Source organism: Dipodomys ordii, unplaced genomic scaffold (genome assembly GCF_000151885.1).
Source record: "Dipodomys ordii isolate 6190 unplaced genomic scaffold, Dord_2.0 Scaffold15, whole genome shotgun sequence".
NCBI lineage: Eukaryota > Metazoa > Chordata > Mammalia > Rodentia > Heteromyidae > Dipodomys > Dipodomys ordii.
This window is the reverse complement of record NW_012267231.1, coordinates 3,927,528-3,944,572: the sequence shown is the minus strand read 5'-3', so window position 1 is coordinate 3,944,572 and position 17,045 is coordinate 3,927,528. Positions and strand designations below refer to the sequence as shown.

At 41.0% G+C, this 17,045-nt stretch overlaps 1 protein-coding gene across 3 annotated transcripts in view; it reads left to right on the top strand.

Annotated features, from left to right (window-relative positions):
* The window catches only part of Akap13 (A kinase (PRKA) anchor protein 13), a 132,193-nt gene that overhangs the window by 53,100 nt on the left and 62,048 nt on the right, over positions 1-17,045 (top strand). For all 3 annotated transcript variants that reach the window (XM_013012059.1, XM_013012061.1, XM_013012060.1), the window contains exon 8: positions 16,256-16,331. In XM_013012059.1, coding sequence (XP_012867513.1) covers positions 16,256-16,331 — 76 coding nt within the window. The remainder of the gene's footprint in view (positions 1-16,255; positions 16,332-17,045) is intronic.

Below are 17,045 nucleotides of genomic sequence, written 5' to 3'. Positions count from 1 at the left end.
GAATAAAATTATCCAGATATAGACTCCAAACACTAGTCTCCAAGTGACCATCTGCCCAGGTGAACCTGACAGCAGTACTGTCAGGTCTATCATGAAGGGTTTTCTCCGTATCCCCTCCTCTTGTCCCTTGGATAGTTGATAGAAGAGCATTTTGTACGAATAGTTGGTTTTTGTTTTGAAAGCAGGACTATACAGTGGTATGTATTTGCCTGTAGAGACGAGGTGCATCTTCCATGCAAAGTTGAATCATTTTCTGGCTCATCTGATGGAACAACTAACTAGGCCAGCTAATGCTATTCTTTTTTTCTGTGAAGAGAAGAATGAGAACAAATGATTTTCTAAAGTAATACATGCTTGTTTCATGGGATTTAAATTTTTCCTAAGTTTTCATGTCTCACTGGAACTTTTTTTTTATCTTTTTTATTTATTTTTTTGGTCAGTCATGGGGCTTGAACTTGGGGTTTGGGCACTGTTCTTGAGCTCTTCAGCTCAAGGTAAGCACTCTACCATTTGAGCCACAGTGCCACTTCTGGTTTTCTGGTGGTTCATTAGAGATAAGAGTCTCATGGACTCTTCTTGCCTGGGCTGGCTTTGAACCACTATCCTCAGATTCTGAGTAGCTAGGATTACAGGCGTGAGCTACCGGCACCTGGCTTTTTAAAAAAAATCCTTTTAAACCATAACTTTTTTGTTGCTTACTTCACGTGTGTGGCTTACTGGGTTTGGACTCAGGGCCTCACACACTTGCTGTAGAAGTGCTCTACCACTTGGGCCATGTTCCTGGACCTTTTTCTCAGATAGGACCTGTTTTGTTTTTGCCCAGGGATGGCCTTGATCCATGTCTCCTCCTCTATTTCAAACACAGCTGGAGTTTCAGGCCTGTGCCATCCTTCTTCCAGGCTCATTTGTTGAGATCAACGTACAATACATTTTTTGTTTTGTTTTTTTTTGGTCTGGGCTGGACTTGAACTATGATCCTCCTATTTCTACCTCTCAAGTGACTGGAATTATAGATGTGTACCACCCTGCCTGACCTTAGGTTGTTTACCTTTCTGTATTAAAATGGACAGTTTTTTCTTCTCTTTCATCATTATTTCATAATTAAATTTGTGAATTAGGGTGTGGTTGCAGTGGTGCACGAGAAGATGATCTGTCAGTCATCTGGCCTTTGTATATTCCATACTGTTTTTGGCTCTAGAGCAGAAAAATAAGGAAATGACTGTTGCTTTTAAGGAGCTCCTTGTGCTTGGTAGAGTCAGACTAACAGGACAGGACACCATAAAGTCAGTGCCTTGGAGTCTGCACACTGCAGAAGTACAAAGGGCAGAGAAAGCTGTATTAGGAAAGCAGGCTGTGAAGGGTGGACTTTGATGAAGGTAGACAGACAAGAGGGAATCCCAGTAACTCTAGTAGTCTAAGAGCCACTCACTTTGAAATAGGAAGAACCACACCCTAGTTTTGGAGCTTCGGTTACACCAACCTTTCATGTACTTACTTTGAAAAATAGTAGAAAATAAGATTGACTGAAGTTCATGCAGCAATAAGAAATTTTGGCAGAGGAGATTGGATTGAACGAAGCTAAAAACGTTAAAAACTTTTACATCCTTTTCTTGAATTAGAGCACAGATCAGATCACTTCTGTAGCAGCGGGGCAGGGGAGGGGGGTCTGAGTGGGGTCTGACCTCTGTGGCAAGGCATCATATACTTCTGCATATGCTTCTGTAACGTAGGCTGATGCTCCTTCAGCCTGGTGTCATAGTGCTTGTTCATGAGTCTGTCTTGGGACTGGACATCTTGCCCTCCCTCTGTCAGGCCCGGTGTTCATCAGCTACCTCTGCTCACGCTCTTAGTATGCCATGCCTACCTCTTCTCTCCTGTTTCTCGGCGTTAAACTCCCATTAAAGTAAATAATCTTCCTAATCACTGCAGCTGAAGATCCAAAGATTATTTTGCTAACAAGGCAGTCTTGGATTTTGTACAATTTCATTACTATATCTTTTCAAGGATCCAGCAGTAGCTCATGCATTTTTATTTTTTTAATCATATTTTATGGTACAAAACCTCTACAGTACACCCTTAAATATTTATTACCCGGATAAACGATTTTGGCTCACATTCATTACCTTGTTACTAATTGACCATTACATGCTAGTGATGAAAAAAATCCCATTGGGAAATTCTGGTCTGTTAATGTCCACGTGGTTTGCTTTGCCTCATTGTTTTATAGGAGGAGCGTTGTTATTTCGTAGCTGATTGTATGGAAAGGAAAGGAAGCTCCCTGTTGGCTCCTTCCCCCAAACACCCTTTGTCCATCCTGCTTGCCTGCTCTGGCTACTAGCAACCTTTCTCCATGCTGTCACCCATGCCTGCACTCAAGGCTTTCTCTGGTAGACTCTAAAGGACATTCATATCTGTTGCACAGCGATCACTTCATGTTAATGGTTCTTTTTCTCTCTTAAATGTTACTGAATTCTCCAAGGTAAGATTTTTTTATACCAGATTTGTAATCCTATAATAACCCTAATAAAAGGATATGCTGAAGATACTTACCTTTAAGGGGCACGTGTCTTAAGAGAAAATTTGAGAAAGTTGAGTGTATTGCTTCTGAGAGAGCATACATTTTCACCAGTGAAATAGTAGATATTTAAATACAGCACTTAATACCCGAGAGTTTCACCCAGCACTACCCTCATTCTCCCATGTCTGTGAAACAATTCACAGCAAAACCCACTTCTTTTCTTGGCTTTTCTCAGCAGTTGACATTACTTACCAGTCTTTCTATGAAGTACTTTGTTCTTTTAGTGTCTTTGCTGTCACCTCCATATCTTGATTTCCTAATCTGAATGCCTAATTCCAACTGTTCTTCTGAGTTCCAGGCTCGTACATTCCTTCACCTACTGACCCCTGTACCTCTTGGGTATCTCTGTGGTCCCTCAGATTCACTTACCATCTGTCTCTTGCTGCCACCTTGTAGGTAGTTCTGCAGAGACCTGGTCAGCCTCTACAATTTGCCTTCATCCCCTGACTTTACTTCTTAATGCCCAGGGTTTTGTCAGTGGTAAATACTTTTGGACCATCAGTTTGTTTTCTTGGTCTGTACTCAACACTTGAGTTCAAGCAACAGGCTTCTTTCATCTAACTGCCCTCCCACTAGTGTCCAGTTTTTAGTTGGTTATACAAATTGTTCCATGGGAAAATAGCAAAGGATATAAATTTATTTCAGTTGACTCGTTGGGAAATATTAGTAGTGGTTTTAAGAATAAGAAATTTTGGAGAAGCATGCCCCTTTTTACTGTTAATACCTAAGGGGAAATGGGAAATACTGTTGGCTTTCATTACTTTGCTAAAATAAAAGCTTACACCTACCTGTTTTTATGAAATTCATAAGATTTACACATACAGGAAGAAATTCTTGTGTCCTTTCATTATGAAAGAAACATTGGAGTTGCTTTTGTTTTCATTTATCGGCACTTTTGTTTTTATTTGTGGCACATGCACTACAGGCAAGCTACACCATGCCTGGTCACTTCATAGAAATTTGTGTGTGTGTGTGTGTGTGTGTGTGTGTGTGTGTGTGTGTGTAAGTGTAAGTACTTGATGGATGGGAGGTAGTCAGTAAATGCTGTTTTATAATCTTGCATTGGAAGACTTGCTATAGATTGAAGTGTCCTAACAGTGTCACCAGTTGACAATGATTCTCCCTTTCTGTTCTTTTCTCTTCTCCCCCCCCCCCCGCCCCTCTGTCTCTGTCTCTTTCTCTCTGAGGTTTGAGCCCAGGCAGACACTCTTAACACCTTAACCACACCCACAGCCTGTTTTGCTTATTTGCTTTGTTTTTTTTTTTTTTTGCCGGTCATGGGGCCTGAACTCTGGGTCTGGGCACTGTCCCTCAGCTCTTCAGCTCAAGGCTAGTGCTCTACCACTGGAGCCATGGCGCCACTTCCAGCTTTTTCTGTTTATGTGGTGATGAGGAATCGAGCCCAGGGCCTCATGCTTGCAAGGCATGCACTCTACCGCTGAGCCACCTTCCCAGCCCCTGCTTTGTTTTTTTTTTTGCCAGTACTGGGGCCTGACCTTAGGGTCCTTTAGCATTTTCACTCAAGGCTGGTGCTATGACTTGAACCACAGTTTACTTCTGGATTTTTGGTGGTTAATTGAAGATAAGAGTCTGATGGGCTTTCCTGCCTGGGCTAGCCTCAAAGTGGGATCCTTAGATTTCATCAACCTCTTGAGTAGCTAGGATTACAGGTGTGAGTCACCAGTGCCTGGCAGCTTTAGTTATTTTTTAGATAGTGTCTCACATTTTTTGCCTAGGTTGGTCTGGAGGTGATCCTCTCACGTATACCTCCAACATTACTGAGATTGCATGCTCCAGCTCTGTTGTTGAGATGAAGGTCTCACTAACTTTCTGCTGAGGCTGCCCTTGAACCTCAATCTTCTTGATATCTACCACCCGAGTCACTGAGATTATAGGCATGAAGTACCACTGCCAGTCTCTCCCTCCTTCACAAATCTGTTCGTAATTTTAGTAAAAGTTAACATTTGTTGTGTTTGTTCCATAAGGTGTATTTCTGGTAAAGAGTGCAAGTTTATAAAGTGACTTTGTTCTTAGATTTTTCCATCTTATTTCTGTTCTTGTAATGATTGCTTTTGTTGTCAAAGTGTTGCTGTCAGCTAAATTGCTTCATGCTTTCTTCCTGAAAGGGCCATGAAGGGTTAAAGCAAAGGAGCTGCTGGCTGCTACCACTGTTTTCCTCTTTTTCCCTTGGGAGAATTCCGGGTCCGAGTCAGTGGAGATGGCAAAGGGAAGGGCAGGCCTCCTTCTCCGGACAGCAGTACCCAAAACCCCTCCATGGCAATGTCAGAGGAGGTTGCAGGGAGGAGTCGGACCCTCACAGCCCTTCTGTAAGCCAGTCGTCTCTTCTTGAAGGAATTTGTGCTGAGCAAAATGAGACTTAATCATGTGCAGGCTAAAATGTCTATCTGTATTCGAATAAATTTTGTCACCAACAAAGGCATGATTCTAGGTGACATGCTCTTTTCAAGTGAGAGCATAGATGAATTCTTGCCTGTGAAAACCTTCCCTTCCTTCCTGTTTTGTGTAAAGACTGAGTGGAAAAACCTAAAAGCAGCAGTGATTTCTACACTGTGTGTCTTCTGTAAGTTTTGAGAGAATATCTTGAATCTCGCTTTTATGTCAGGGAACAGAGATTTCTAAGTGTCTGGCTGGCAGTGTATAGTATTGGAGCAGGAAAATCTTTGTGTTGTGATATAGCTTGAACCCTTCCATTTTCAGTTCTAGGAATTTACGACCACAGAGTCACAGGAACATGTTCCAAGTTGATGTGAGCTATAGACAGTGGCACATCAGGGAAAAGAGGAGACCCTTGGGTTTCACTTTAATACCTTGTGTTCCCTGCAGAGACTAAATTGATCTTTGGCCAATCCCCAGTCACATGCTGTTGCTTATGTTCATTGGGGGTTTCAGGAAAACCATTTAGTAACTGGATCCTGCCTAATACCCCCTTAATTTATGCTCCCCACCTCTTCCACTTTTTTTAGGGGGGTGGGGTTACGGGGGGGGTCAGCATGTTCTTTCCACTAGGTGGCATCCTAATTCAGAAACTTGGCTGTGGGACTTGAGATGGGCTTCTGTTCTACCTGGAACCAAAGAAGCTGACCTCACAGTGTTGACCTAAAAGAACATCTAAATAAGTGGGTAAGGTATTCAACCTTGTAGTTAATTAAAGAAGGGGAAATATTACCAACCTCCTCCAAATCTGTAACTCTCAGCTCTGGTTTAGATATGAAATGATTGGTTGCTGTGTTTCAAAACCATAACAAAGTAACTGTTCTTGGTTCCAGATGTTTTCGATAAAAACTTGGAATTGTTACATCAGCAGGAAAAGCACAGAACTGCAGACTCTGTCTTCTGCTGGCTTTCTGAGCAGGTCCAGAGAAAAAACAGACTTTTCCCACCCAAAGTACTTATTCTCCAACATGGAACAGATTACACATGGATAATTTTTAATTGTCCTTTTAATTATGCTTATGTGTGAAGAAAAGGTAGACTCCCCCCCCCCCCAGTATCATACAAAGCCAGTTCTAGGTTAATCTAAGAGAGTTACATTGTTTTTTAAACATATGTGTATCTTGGTTGTATAAACTTTCCCAGAACAGAGACCTTGTTTTCTTATTGCTTCTGTTTGCCTCTTCAGTAAGGGACAAAATATCTTTTCAACTGATACAGATTATCTGTAGTAAATCACTATTTGGATGAGGTTAGGATAGAAAGGTTTTATGGGAATTAAAGTATCTCTGATCCCTAGAGAAGTCCCTGAGAACTTGGGAAGCAGGAAACACTTGGTTCTAATTAGGAGAGAAGGGAGGGGCAGTAAGGAGCAGAGGATGTTGAGGACAGAGGGGAGGCAGCATTGTGCTTCACAGGGGAAGAAGGAAGAAAGCTAATATAGAAAATTTAATACATAGTCTTTTTTTTCCTGTACACTGAAGCCTGTAAGATCTTTCACTCATGCCCTAAATTACACAGTTTAGAAATCTTAATAAATCCCTGGCTAGGTTTCCATGAGTTTGGAAAGCCCAAGCAATAATTTTATTTATAACTTTAAAATCTATCTGATTGCTTTGCTTCTACTGTTTTTGTTGTTTTGTTTTGTTTTGCTTGTTTAGCATCATCTCTGCTAACTCTCTGTATATGTTGGCACGTAGAGCCAGGCCTTGCTCACTGGTGGTACAGCCTGTAATGATGCACCAGTGAGGGACGGAGGAGTAGAAAGCCTTGTAGTTGGATGTAGCTGAGACTGTGATAACATTAATAGATACATAGAGGAGAACAATACTGCAGTCTTTGCTGGCTTTTTGTATTTATCTCCTTCAAGCGCAAGGAAATGGGGGCTCATCAGACCTTCTGTACTCCTTATTTATAGCTCCTAAAAAAAACACCTCTCACCAACTTTGCAATGTTGACAGAAATTGAGTTACCAAATCTCTTTTCTTCCTTTCTGATGCCGTATTTGAAACCCGACATTCACACTCTCCCAGTCTGCCTAAGGATTGCTCTGAACAGTTAGGAAAAATGTATGTCATTCTTTCTGGAAAAAGGAAGTTCTTTTTTGAGCGTTTTTCCCCCATCTCTTTTTCTTTAAAGCATATTTTTTTGCTTCTTTTCTACTCACTCATTTCTAGTCCAAGGATGAGAGTATCTGAAGTGAGTGGATGATGCTAGACTAGAACTGCCCCTCAGGATGTCGGATAGGGAGTAGACAGAAAGTTCCAGAATGGTAGCAAAGTAGGCAAATGAAATAACAGAGCCATACATAAGGGCTAGCTAATATGCCAAAAGCATTGATGGGGGAGAAAGTACCAACCTTTTTTTTACTTTTCTTACCCACAAGAATGTTAACACACACACACACACTTACATACATGCTTACACTTGATCATTTACTCCATACCTTTTCTTTCATTTTGTTTAAAGCCCCCGTCATTCTTTCCCCAGTCCCAATCCCAAAGCAAAAACTTAATTCTTAGTGAGTTCTAAACATTGCCAGACATTTTCATAGCCACTTCTGGGTCCTGGAGACACAATGCTGAAATACTTGGCGAACATTTTTCTCACATGAAATCATCAGTTTGCACGTGGCAGGGAGCTGCAAGTATGTACTTCCTTCAGTAGATTCAGTGTTCTATACGTACTGGAACTGTGTTGTACAGACTTGTGGTGTTTAAGATGACACCCCCTTCCTTTATTAGCATACCACTCTGACATCAAAGGGCTTGCATCTCCTAGCAATGCCTGACAGAGCCATTTTCCTAGGGAGCTGGGTGGGGAGGAGGAGCAGGAGGAAGCTAGTTGGAAAAGGAAGCCTTGTTTTTCTCCTCTTCGTCTGTAGATGAATCATGTTCCCACCACTGCAATTAGGTTTTCAAACCTCCAAGGCTGCGGGTGCAGAGCTGAAAGGGCAAGCAGTGACGTTCTTGAGAGAGAAGGAGAAGGGGGAGGAGGCTGGGGTGGGAGGGCTGGCGGGAGGAGGAGAGCAGCCAGAGGAGTGGTCTGTTTTTCCTTTTACTCTTAGATATTTTCAACTTAAATCAAAACCAAACCCGGGTCCAGCTGCCTGTTGAGCAAGAGACAGACTAACGACTCATTCTTTGAAAAAGCATCACCAGCTTTTTGTCTTTTTTTTCTTTCTTACTGTTTTATGGGGGAAAAAATTAGTAAAATTTCTCACATTATCTCTTGGAAATAGAATTGTTTCCTTTTTCTCCCCCCACCCCTTTGTCATCTTGGCAAAGTAAATACTGGATTTTTATTGCCTGCTTTGTTTTTTCTCCCCCCACGTTTCAACCACTATGCTTAGTCCGTTCAGTCTTGAGTTTTCTATTGGAGTTATCGTCAGCGATGGACACCGTCTGTACTTCTCCTCCTGCCGGGTTCTGGGCAACAGAGACCTTGGGGGAATCCATTGCTTATATTATGAATTATAAGATCGTCTCAGCACTCTGAAGTTGCCACGAAGTTCTCAGTCAGTTCAAGGAGTTGGATTCTACTTGTTTGCTTTTTAAATTTCTCTCTCTCTCTCTTTTTTGCCCCTGAGGGGTTTCTGGAAGGCAGAGCCCTCCTGCTCACTGTGAGAAAGTTGGAACTCTGACTTGCTTGATCACATTGGTCCCCAAGTTAACAGTGGGTATACTTCTTGCGTTTTCTCCCTCCTCTTCGTATCTGGACAAAATGTATGAACGGCACAAGAGGCGCTATAGCCTGTGTGACATCTCCAAGGTGGACAGAACGGTGGATGTGGTGCTGCTGAAGGTAAGGGGCAGGCCTCATCTTGTCTGACTCTGGCTGTTCGCTTCCTTTCAGTCCAGTAGTGGTATACCTTGGCCTTCCCATACTGGGAGGAAGTCTGAGGAAAGCTGGGCCAACAGTCATGGTTAGAGGGCATGGGGGTGATCTGAAGGTCCTTTAAAGCAACATCTGAACGGAGATAGCAAGTGTTTGAGAATAAGCAGTGTGTTTTTACTTTTAGGTAGAGTCTGGTGTTCAGGAGAATGTCATAGTTTTGAAAAGCACAAAGAGAGAAATGACCTTCAGACTTGCTCTTTCACGGAGTCTCTGTCTGTGGCTCTTGTCCCTACCCTCCCTCCCTCTCCCCATCTGTCTGTCTGGGTCTCTTTTCTCAGTCTGTCTGCTTTTTCTCTTCGTTCTTCTCGCTGTCAGTCCTTTCTGCGTTGTCCCACTGCTGTCTCTCTCTCACTTTTTCGGGGCCTACATTTATTTCCTTAGGAAGGGTTTTCTGTAAAGCTATTCCTTAATGTGGCGTAGCTGCCCTCTGGCTTGTTTGGCTGCTTTTCAGTTATGCCATCTGACTGTTGATATAGCTGTATTTGTTTGTTTTCCCAGCATTAGCCATGTTGGGTGTGTGAAATCTGGATAGCTGATAGCTCAAAGAAGACATCCTTGTCTCTAAAATTAGTCTGAACTTCTCTAGTCAGGAAGATGGGAGTCTGGGAATGTTGGACGACTCATGGAGCACTTTTTGGAAATTTAATGGTTTTCTGGCAGAGGCAGGGGAAGTTGGAATCCAACCAAGTGCTTTACAGATGCCCAGAGAACCTGCATTTGGACTTGATGAGGAGTAATTCCAGGCAGAGTTTAGTGTATTGCCTGGGTCAAGGATTCAGCTGAGTACTGGAGACTTCCTTAGTTTTTGTTTTTCGCTATTTGCTTTTTGTTTTCTTGAGGGGGTAGGGTTGGAGACAGTACTGTAGTTTGAACTAAGGGCATCACACTTGCTAGGCAGGAGCTCGCCCACTTACGCCTTGCCTCCAGCCTTTTTGTGTTGAATTACTTTTCAGATAGGGTCTCACTTACCAAGGTTTATATCTAGGCTGGCCTTAGACTGTGATCCTCCTACCTGTGCCTCCCACATAGCACCACAATGGCCAGTTGTTCTTGGAGAGTAGAGGGAATATCTGCCTCAACGTTTTTTCATGTCGGACTGACTTTGACCTGCAATCTTACTTCCAACTTCCAACTGAGATGACAAGCATGAGCTGTCACGTGGAGCTTTTCTTTTGAAACAGGGTCTTGTCAGGTATCCCAGGTTGGATTTAGAACTATGATTCTCCTGCCTCAGCTTCCCAAGTGCTGAGATGACAGGCTAGTGCTGCCACGCCCAGTGACTTTCTGCATTTTTTCCTCTGGTTGAGTCAGGCTAAAAAATGGTTTGAGAAGGCTGGGCGATTAGTTCCATGCTGGAGGAGGCATGGTTTGTGGTGGACTGTTGCAAGGGTCCCCTCCATAATAACTCTTGGGATGGTTGTCTGACTTGCCAGGCCTAGGCCGACACCGCCTGGTATTTGACCTTGTTCCAAGAGAATGGTTTTATTTCTTTCAAATGTAACTTCCTTTAAGAAATAGCAGTGGTGTTTTAAGTTTTCCTCCATGATGTACTTAGAAGAGCTTAGCTTTTAGGACCTTTCTTTGCATGATGTCACTAGGAACAACATACGTTAAAAACAAAGATCCTAGTATGCAGTACTCTACATTGCAAGAGTCTTAGATGCTTTTCTGCTGGAAGAAGTCTTAGGTGTTATTTTGACCACTTCTTTTCCAATATAGGCATTCCTTATATGACACTGGATACACACATGATAGCATATGAGTTCATGTTGTCACAGTTTTTGGTAGTTTCTCCCACAATTCTCATTTCCTCCCTCCTTCCCAATTACTAGTGTTCTCCAGTTATTTTTACAAAAATCACTTTGAATTTCACTATCTTCTGTCAGCATTTAAAAAATAATTGTTGGACTCACTGGACAGTATGTTGAAAATGAACTATACAACTTGTGGGTAGAGAGTAAGAGGGAAAAACGGGGAGAGCACGAAGGAAGGGATGACATTGTACAAAAGAAATGTGCTCATTACCCAACTTATGTACCTGTAACCCTTCTGTACATTGCCTTTACAATAATTAAAAAATATTGGGTGCTCATGCATATGTACATGTTTTTGTTCTCCTTGTTTTTATTTTTATTTTTTGTCAGTCATGGGGCTTGATTTCTGGGCCTGGGCAGCTCAAGGCTAGTGCTCTACCACTTGAACCACAGCGCCACTCTGGCTTTTTCTGTTTATGTGCTGCTGAGAAATCGAACCCAGGGCCTCATGCATGCGAGGCAAGCACTCTACCACTGAGCCACTTCCCCAGCCCTCTACTTATTTTATGTTCATCTGTTCACTCTGAACAATGTGTCTAATTTGTATGAAAGGCTCTGTAAATATTAAATGGTGTTATGAATTCATAAGCCTTTTTTCTGTAAATTGTGATTAATTAATTTACTGTTACATTTGATACTTGATAACCAGAATACAGGTGAAATATGATATTAGTCACAAGGTTTTGATTGTGAGCCTTTCACTTTGTTATTCTACATTTATAACTCCAATTCCTCCCATTGGCATTCTCACAGTTTATTAAGTTAGCTTTGGAATTCTCATTTTGTGCTATATATCCATACTTTCTTTGGCTTATTAGGCATTCTGGGTGACCTCCTTTGTCAGTTCTGTGTAGTTAATTTCATGGATGTGCTTCTACACCCAGGCTTTCTCTGAGGAGTTCCCCAGAGCTAGATGCATGGGTCTTTATCCATAGATCAGCTGTTATGCCATTGACTCCCAATCTTTCAACATATTATCTTTTTATACTATTTTACAAATGATAAAACCTGCAACACACATATCCATACACCCCTGGATATGACATTCCCTTGCTTTCTCTTTCCTGATGTTTACATGGCTTCTGGTTCTTCTGATAAGTGCTTGGTAGCTATGAATCATAGGCTAAAAATGGATATGGAAGAATTTAGTTGTTGCCAGGGACCTTTAGTACCTGCACCCTAATTTTTCCAATGTCCCTCAGAAAGCTGGTGTTCATTTCCTGTTGGTGATTGGTAAGAGCTTCTGGTATAAAGAAATTGAAAGCCTTAGGAAAAGTGTTTACTAACCTTCGTTACAGATTTGTATCTAATGAAACTCTTTTACATTTAAGTATTGCTAAACATAATCATATTCTAATTGAACTTAAAATATTTAAATACTTTCTCTATTTACAGTTACATTTATAATGAATAATCAGTTTCCCTGAAAAAAAAAAAAAGCTTCTGATAGCCAAGGATTGGAATTCCTAGAGAATAGCAACTATCAGAAACTTATTACAGAACTAGTATACCGAAAGGAAGGAATAATGTGTGATGGAATTTGTTAATTGAGGACTAACTGTTGATTTATACTGGCTTTAGCTAGGGGCCACTTCTGTTTTATTAATTTTACCACTTTGGGTACCTGGGGAAAACAAGCTGTCTAGTAATATTGACATGATTCTTAATGTTATTGATAATTTATTGGGAGCATTTTTTCTTTTCTCTTTTTGTATCTGGTTAATTCAGAATGTTAACTCAGGTCTGGGAATGTGGCTTAGTGGTAGAGTGCTTGCCTAGCATGCATGAAGCCCTGGGTTTGATTCCTCAGTACCACATAAACAGAAAAAACTAGGAGCAGTGCTGTGGCTCAGGACTACTAGTCTTGAGCAAAAAGAAACACAGAGACAGTGCCCAGGCCCTGAATTCAAGCCCTAGGACTGGCCAGAGCAAAACAAACACAAACAAACGCCACCAAAAAACCATAATGTTAAAATACTTAAAAAGAGTTGCAGAGTTTTGTGTGTGTTGAATGGGAGTATTTACAGAAAGTGAGGCCATGTGACCACATTAGCTAAAGCTCAGATGTATAGTGTGTCTGTACAAAGCCTAGTATTATTTCTCTGAGAAATAAACGTTTTAAAAGTTCACCTCCACATTGCAGCAAAAGAAAGACACTGGGGCGGGGGGGCTAAAGATTGATGCCACCAGTGCTTATCTGCTGAGTTATAGTGTGATTCCCTGACCAGAGTGACTCAGTTGGTTTTCATGTCTGGATGGTGGGTTTTTCCCTTCCTTTTGTTGAGTCTTGCAGTGTGGGCTTTGTCTCCTGAGACACTGGCAGAGGAAGTGAGTATTGGCAGTGGCTGAGAAGGCTTGGTGTCACCGCCAGCTGTTATTAGGTTGTTTGTTCAGACATAAGTAGTAGCAGCAGCACTGCCAGTAACAAAAGAAGGAAAATACGTACCACTGTTTTCAGACTGTGGGGAACACATGGAAGGCATGGTTTCAATTATCACAACAGGTTTTAGGCTTGATGGCAGGAATGAAACGTTGAAAAGTCACCTGGATGGGTCTGATGTTTCTTCTGAGGTCACTTTCATCACACCATGTCTGTATACATTGTAACTCATCAGAACTCTGGATGTTGAGTTCCTGTGGTGCCAATGAGCTAGTTTTCATAACCAGTCTGTGGACAAAGGAAAGTGACTGATAATGTTTGTTTCTTAGCTAAATAATCACTAGTGTATTTTTGTGACTTAATCCCTTTCCAAATGATGTAGGTATGTTTTCTATCACTAAGCCAAGCTCCTGGCCCTTGATTTCTACATTTCCAACTACTTGCTGAAATAATAATAATAACTCTAAATACTAGGTTAGAATCTACCTTTCCTACCCAGTAAGTATCCAGTCCTATATTTTATTCATAGCTCAGTGATTCCTAAGGGAAAGGTCTGAATAAGGGGCTCATAACCTTCATCTTCATTTTTCTCTGAACCTCTAATTATTAGCAGTTTCACATTTCTGATAAAATCAGAATCTCATGCCAAGTCTGGCTTCAGAACTGCCTAACAGTATTGACAGCATACCTAACCAGCTTATCTGTAAACTCCTCTGCCTTAGGATTGTATTTCGGGACACTTGCTTGAGAGTAAGCATTCTTCTAACCGGACTACCTGTTTTCTTTTACTTGCATGTTGGATAGGATTCAGATGTGTTACTGTGTGTGTGCACTGTGTGTAGCCTATGGGAAAATGTTTCCAGTGGCGCATCATAGTGTAGTATGGAAGGCATGTTGGTGGTCTGTGAGTGAGACAAAGACAGGTATCCTTGATGAAAAGAAAGGAGGCTAGCGTAGATTCAGAAGGGAGATTTTTTTTTCATCCAGTTTGTATCTCTGAAGCAGCCTACTTAAACAGCAACCTCCATATTCTCCACACATGAACATGATGGCTTGGTGTTGTTATTACACAGGATGTGGTTGAAAATGCTGATACATGTTTTGACATTCTTTCTGCACGTATTGCAGCATTGAGATTTGTTCCCTGGCTAATGGCACTGGCTAGGACTGGTAGCAACTGGCTGAGGTTACTAGCTCTGACTTCGGTTTTGTGGGCAGCATCATAACTTTTTTCAGACAAGTTTGCATATCTGGAACTGCTGCATACCCTTTAAAATTGGGATAAAATGTATATAGTTCAGCCTTTAAACCATTTTTAAGTATACAGTTGAGTGGAACAAAGTACTTTGTATCTTTGTGTAACTATCACCAACAGCCTTCTCCACATCCTTGCCACAGGCCCAAACTGAAGATCTGCACCTGTTAAACAATAATTCCCCATTTCTTTCCCTTCTCTTAGCCTCTTGGAATCACGATTTTTTTTTGTCTGATTTTTGACAATCTAGGTGTCTCATACAGTGGAGCCATAATTGTATAGCTTTTTTGTGTGTGTGTGGTATTGTCTTTTGTAGCTTATCATCTTCAAAGCCCATCTAAGTCACAGCATGTGTCAGGCTAAAAAATACTCCATCTTAAGCAAATACCATTTTTTACTTATCCAGTCATCTATCAACCAACCTTTGGGCTGTTATAACTGTTGACTGCTGTGTATAGTGCTATGACTTTTTATCTGTGGGTATATTCTCAGAAGCAGGATTGCTGAATTACAGGGTAATTGTATACTTAATTCTTGAGAAACAGTTGCTGTTTTTTTCCACATAGCTGCTATCATTTTACATTCCTATGAACATTACATAAGGGTTCCAACTTCTCTTCATTCTCACTGGGAAATGTTATTTCCACACTTAAAGAGAATGATAACCAGCTGTGCACCAGTGCCTCACACCTGTAATCCTAACTCTTAGGAGGCTGAGATCTGAGGATCACAGTTTGAAGCCAGCCTGGGAAGGAAAGTCCTTGAGAGTCTTATCTCCCATTAACCACCAAAAATCAGGAAGTAGTGTCGTGGCTCAAAGTGGTAGAGCCTTGAGTAAAAAAATCACAGGAACAGCACCCACGACCAAAAAAACAAAAAACAAAAAACCTTAATAGGTTTGAAGTGATGGCTCATGGTAGTTTTTATGTGCATTTCCCTAACACATAAGCCAGCAGGTATGAGTTTCTAAGCTATTTATGTTCACAAATATTTGCTATCTACCATGAATGCCATCATAAACATGGCTTCTCTGTGTATGCTCTGTCTTGGTTCTCCCATACCTTTTTTTTAACCTGTTACATCAAAATAAGTGGACCTAGATTGAAAGTCTCAAGACTTTCTCTCAAGACTCCATAATCTTGTTTAGCCTTCTGTAAGAGATATGTATATTTTGGTAGACTTTCTTTTTTGGGGGGGGGTCTGGTTGTGGGGCCTGAATTCTGGGCCTGGGCCTGGGCGCTGTCCCTTAGCTCTTCAGCTCAAGGCTAGCGCTCTACCACTTGAGCCACAGCCCCACTTCCGGCTTTTTTCTTTTTTGCTTATGTGGTGCTGAGGAATCGAACCCAAAACATGCATGCAAGGCATAGACTTTCTTTTTGAATCTTATTTAACTATTTCTTTCATCCAGTCGTTTTGCTTCCTTTGGCCTCAGATTTTTTTTTAATGGGTCTTCTAAAGGATTGTGGTTACACCCCTTAGAGTTCTAGCCACTTTTAATTTTCTTCTAGAACCACTGAAGATAATGATTATTAAATTAGTTATTAAGAGATATTGCATTTTAATTATATTCTCTCAGTTTAGATAGTTCTAGTCTAGATAGTCCTGATTGCTTGGTTTTTACTGTTAGAGAAACCTGTTTCACAATAATATATTTTAACTTGCAAACAAGGACATCAAATATGTGTCTTAATATTTGATTATTTTCATATATTAACTTTTTTACTTTACCTCTGCCCTGTACCATGAGTGCATATCTCTTCCTATTGAGTATTGACAGTCTTCTCAGAGAGCTCTGAAGTTTTAAAGAAAAAGGAGGAGGTGCATAATTTCAGACTCAACAACATTACTTCACTGTCTAAAGTAATTTTTACTTTTTCTAGATAAATCGAGAAAGTTGGTGTTCCATAGAGCCATGTCCTGGTGCAGCGTCACTCTTGGCTTCCAAACAGAGCACAGGTAAGCAGAGATTCTTTTTTTCCTTTCATTTTCTAATTTGCTAGATCTAAATATCTCGTTTTCTAGAGCCACAATGCATCTGTAAAAACTGATGTTTTGAGGAGCTGGGAAGGTGGCTCAGTGGTAGAGTGCTTTGCCTTGCATGCATGAGGCTTTGGGTTCAATTCCTCAGCACCACATAAGCAGAAAAAGTCGGAAGTGGTACTGTGGCTCAAGTGGTAGAGCACTAGCCTTGAGCTGAAGAACTGAGGGACAGTGCCCAGGCCGAGTTCAGGCCCCATGTCTGACAAAAAAAAATTAAAAAACAAAACAAAAACTGATGTTTTGATTTGGAGATCTTTCCTTTTGAAACATACAACACAGGAATCAGAGGAAGGGATAGATATGATCTGGATTAAGCACAAGAGTAGTTTCTTCCATTTTACTTTAGTAGTAAAAGATGTCATATGTGGCTTTTAATTTTTTTTATTATCTTTGTTATACAGAGGGGTTATGTATGTGGCTTTATGATTTTTTAGTCAAGATAACGTATTCTGTTCATATGGTACAAGTACAAGTTTTTTTAATCTGGCAAAATTATATACATACATGCGTGCATATTAAGGACTAAACATCATTATTTGGTAAGTAACTATTCTAACTCTAAATGCAGATCACTAGAGTGCATCTTCAAAAATGACTTCTATTAGCTTTTAAAGTGCTAATGGCTCAGTA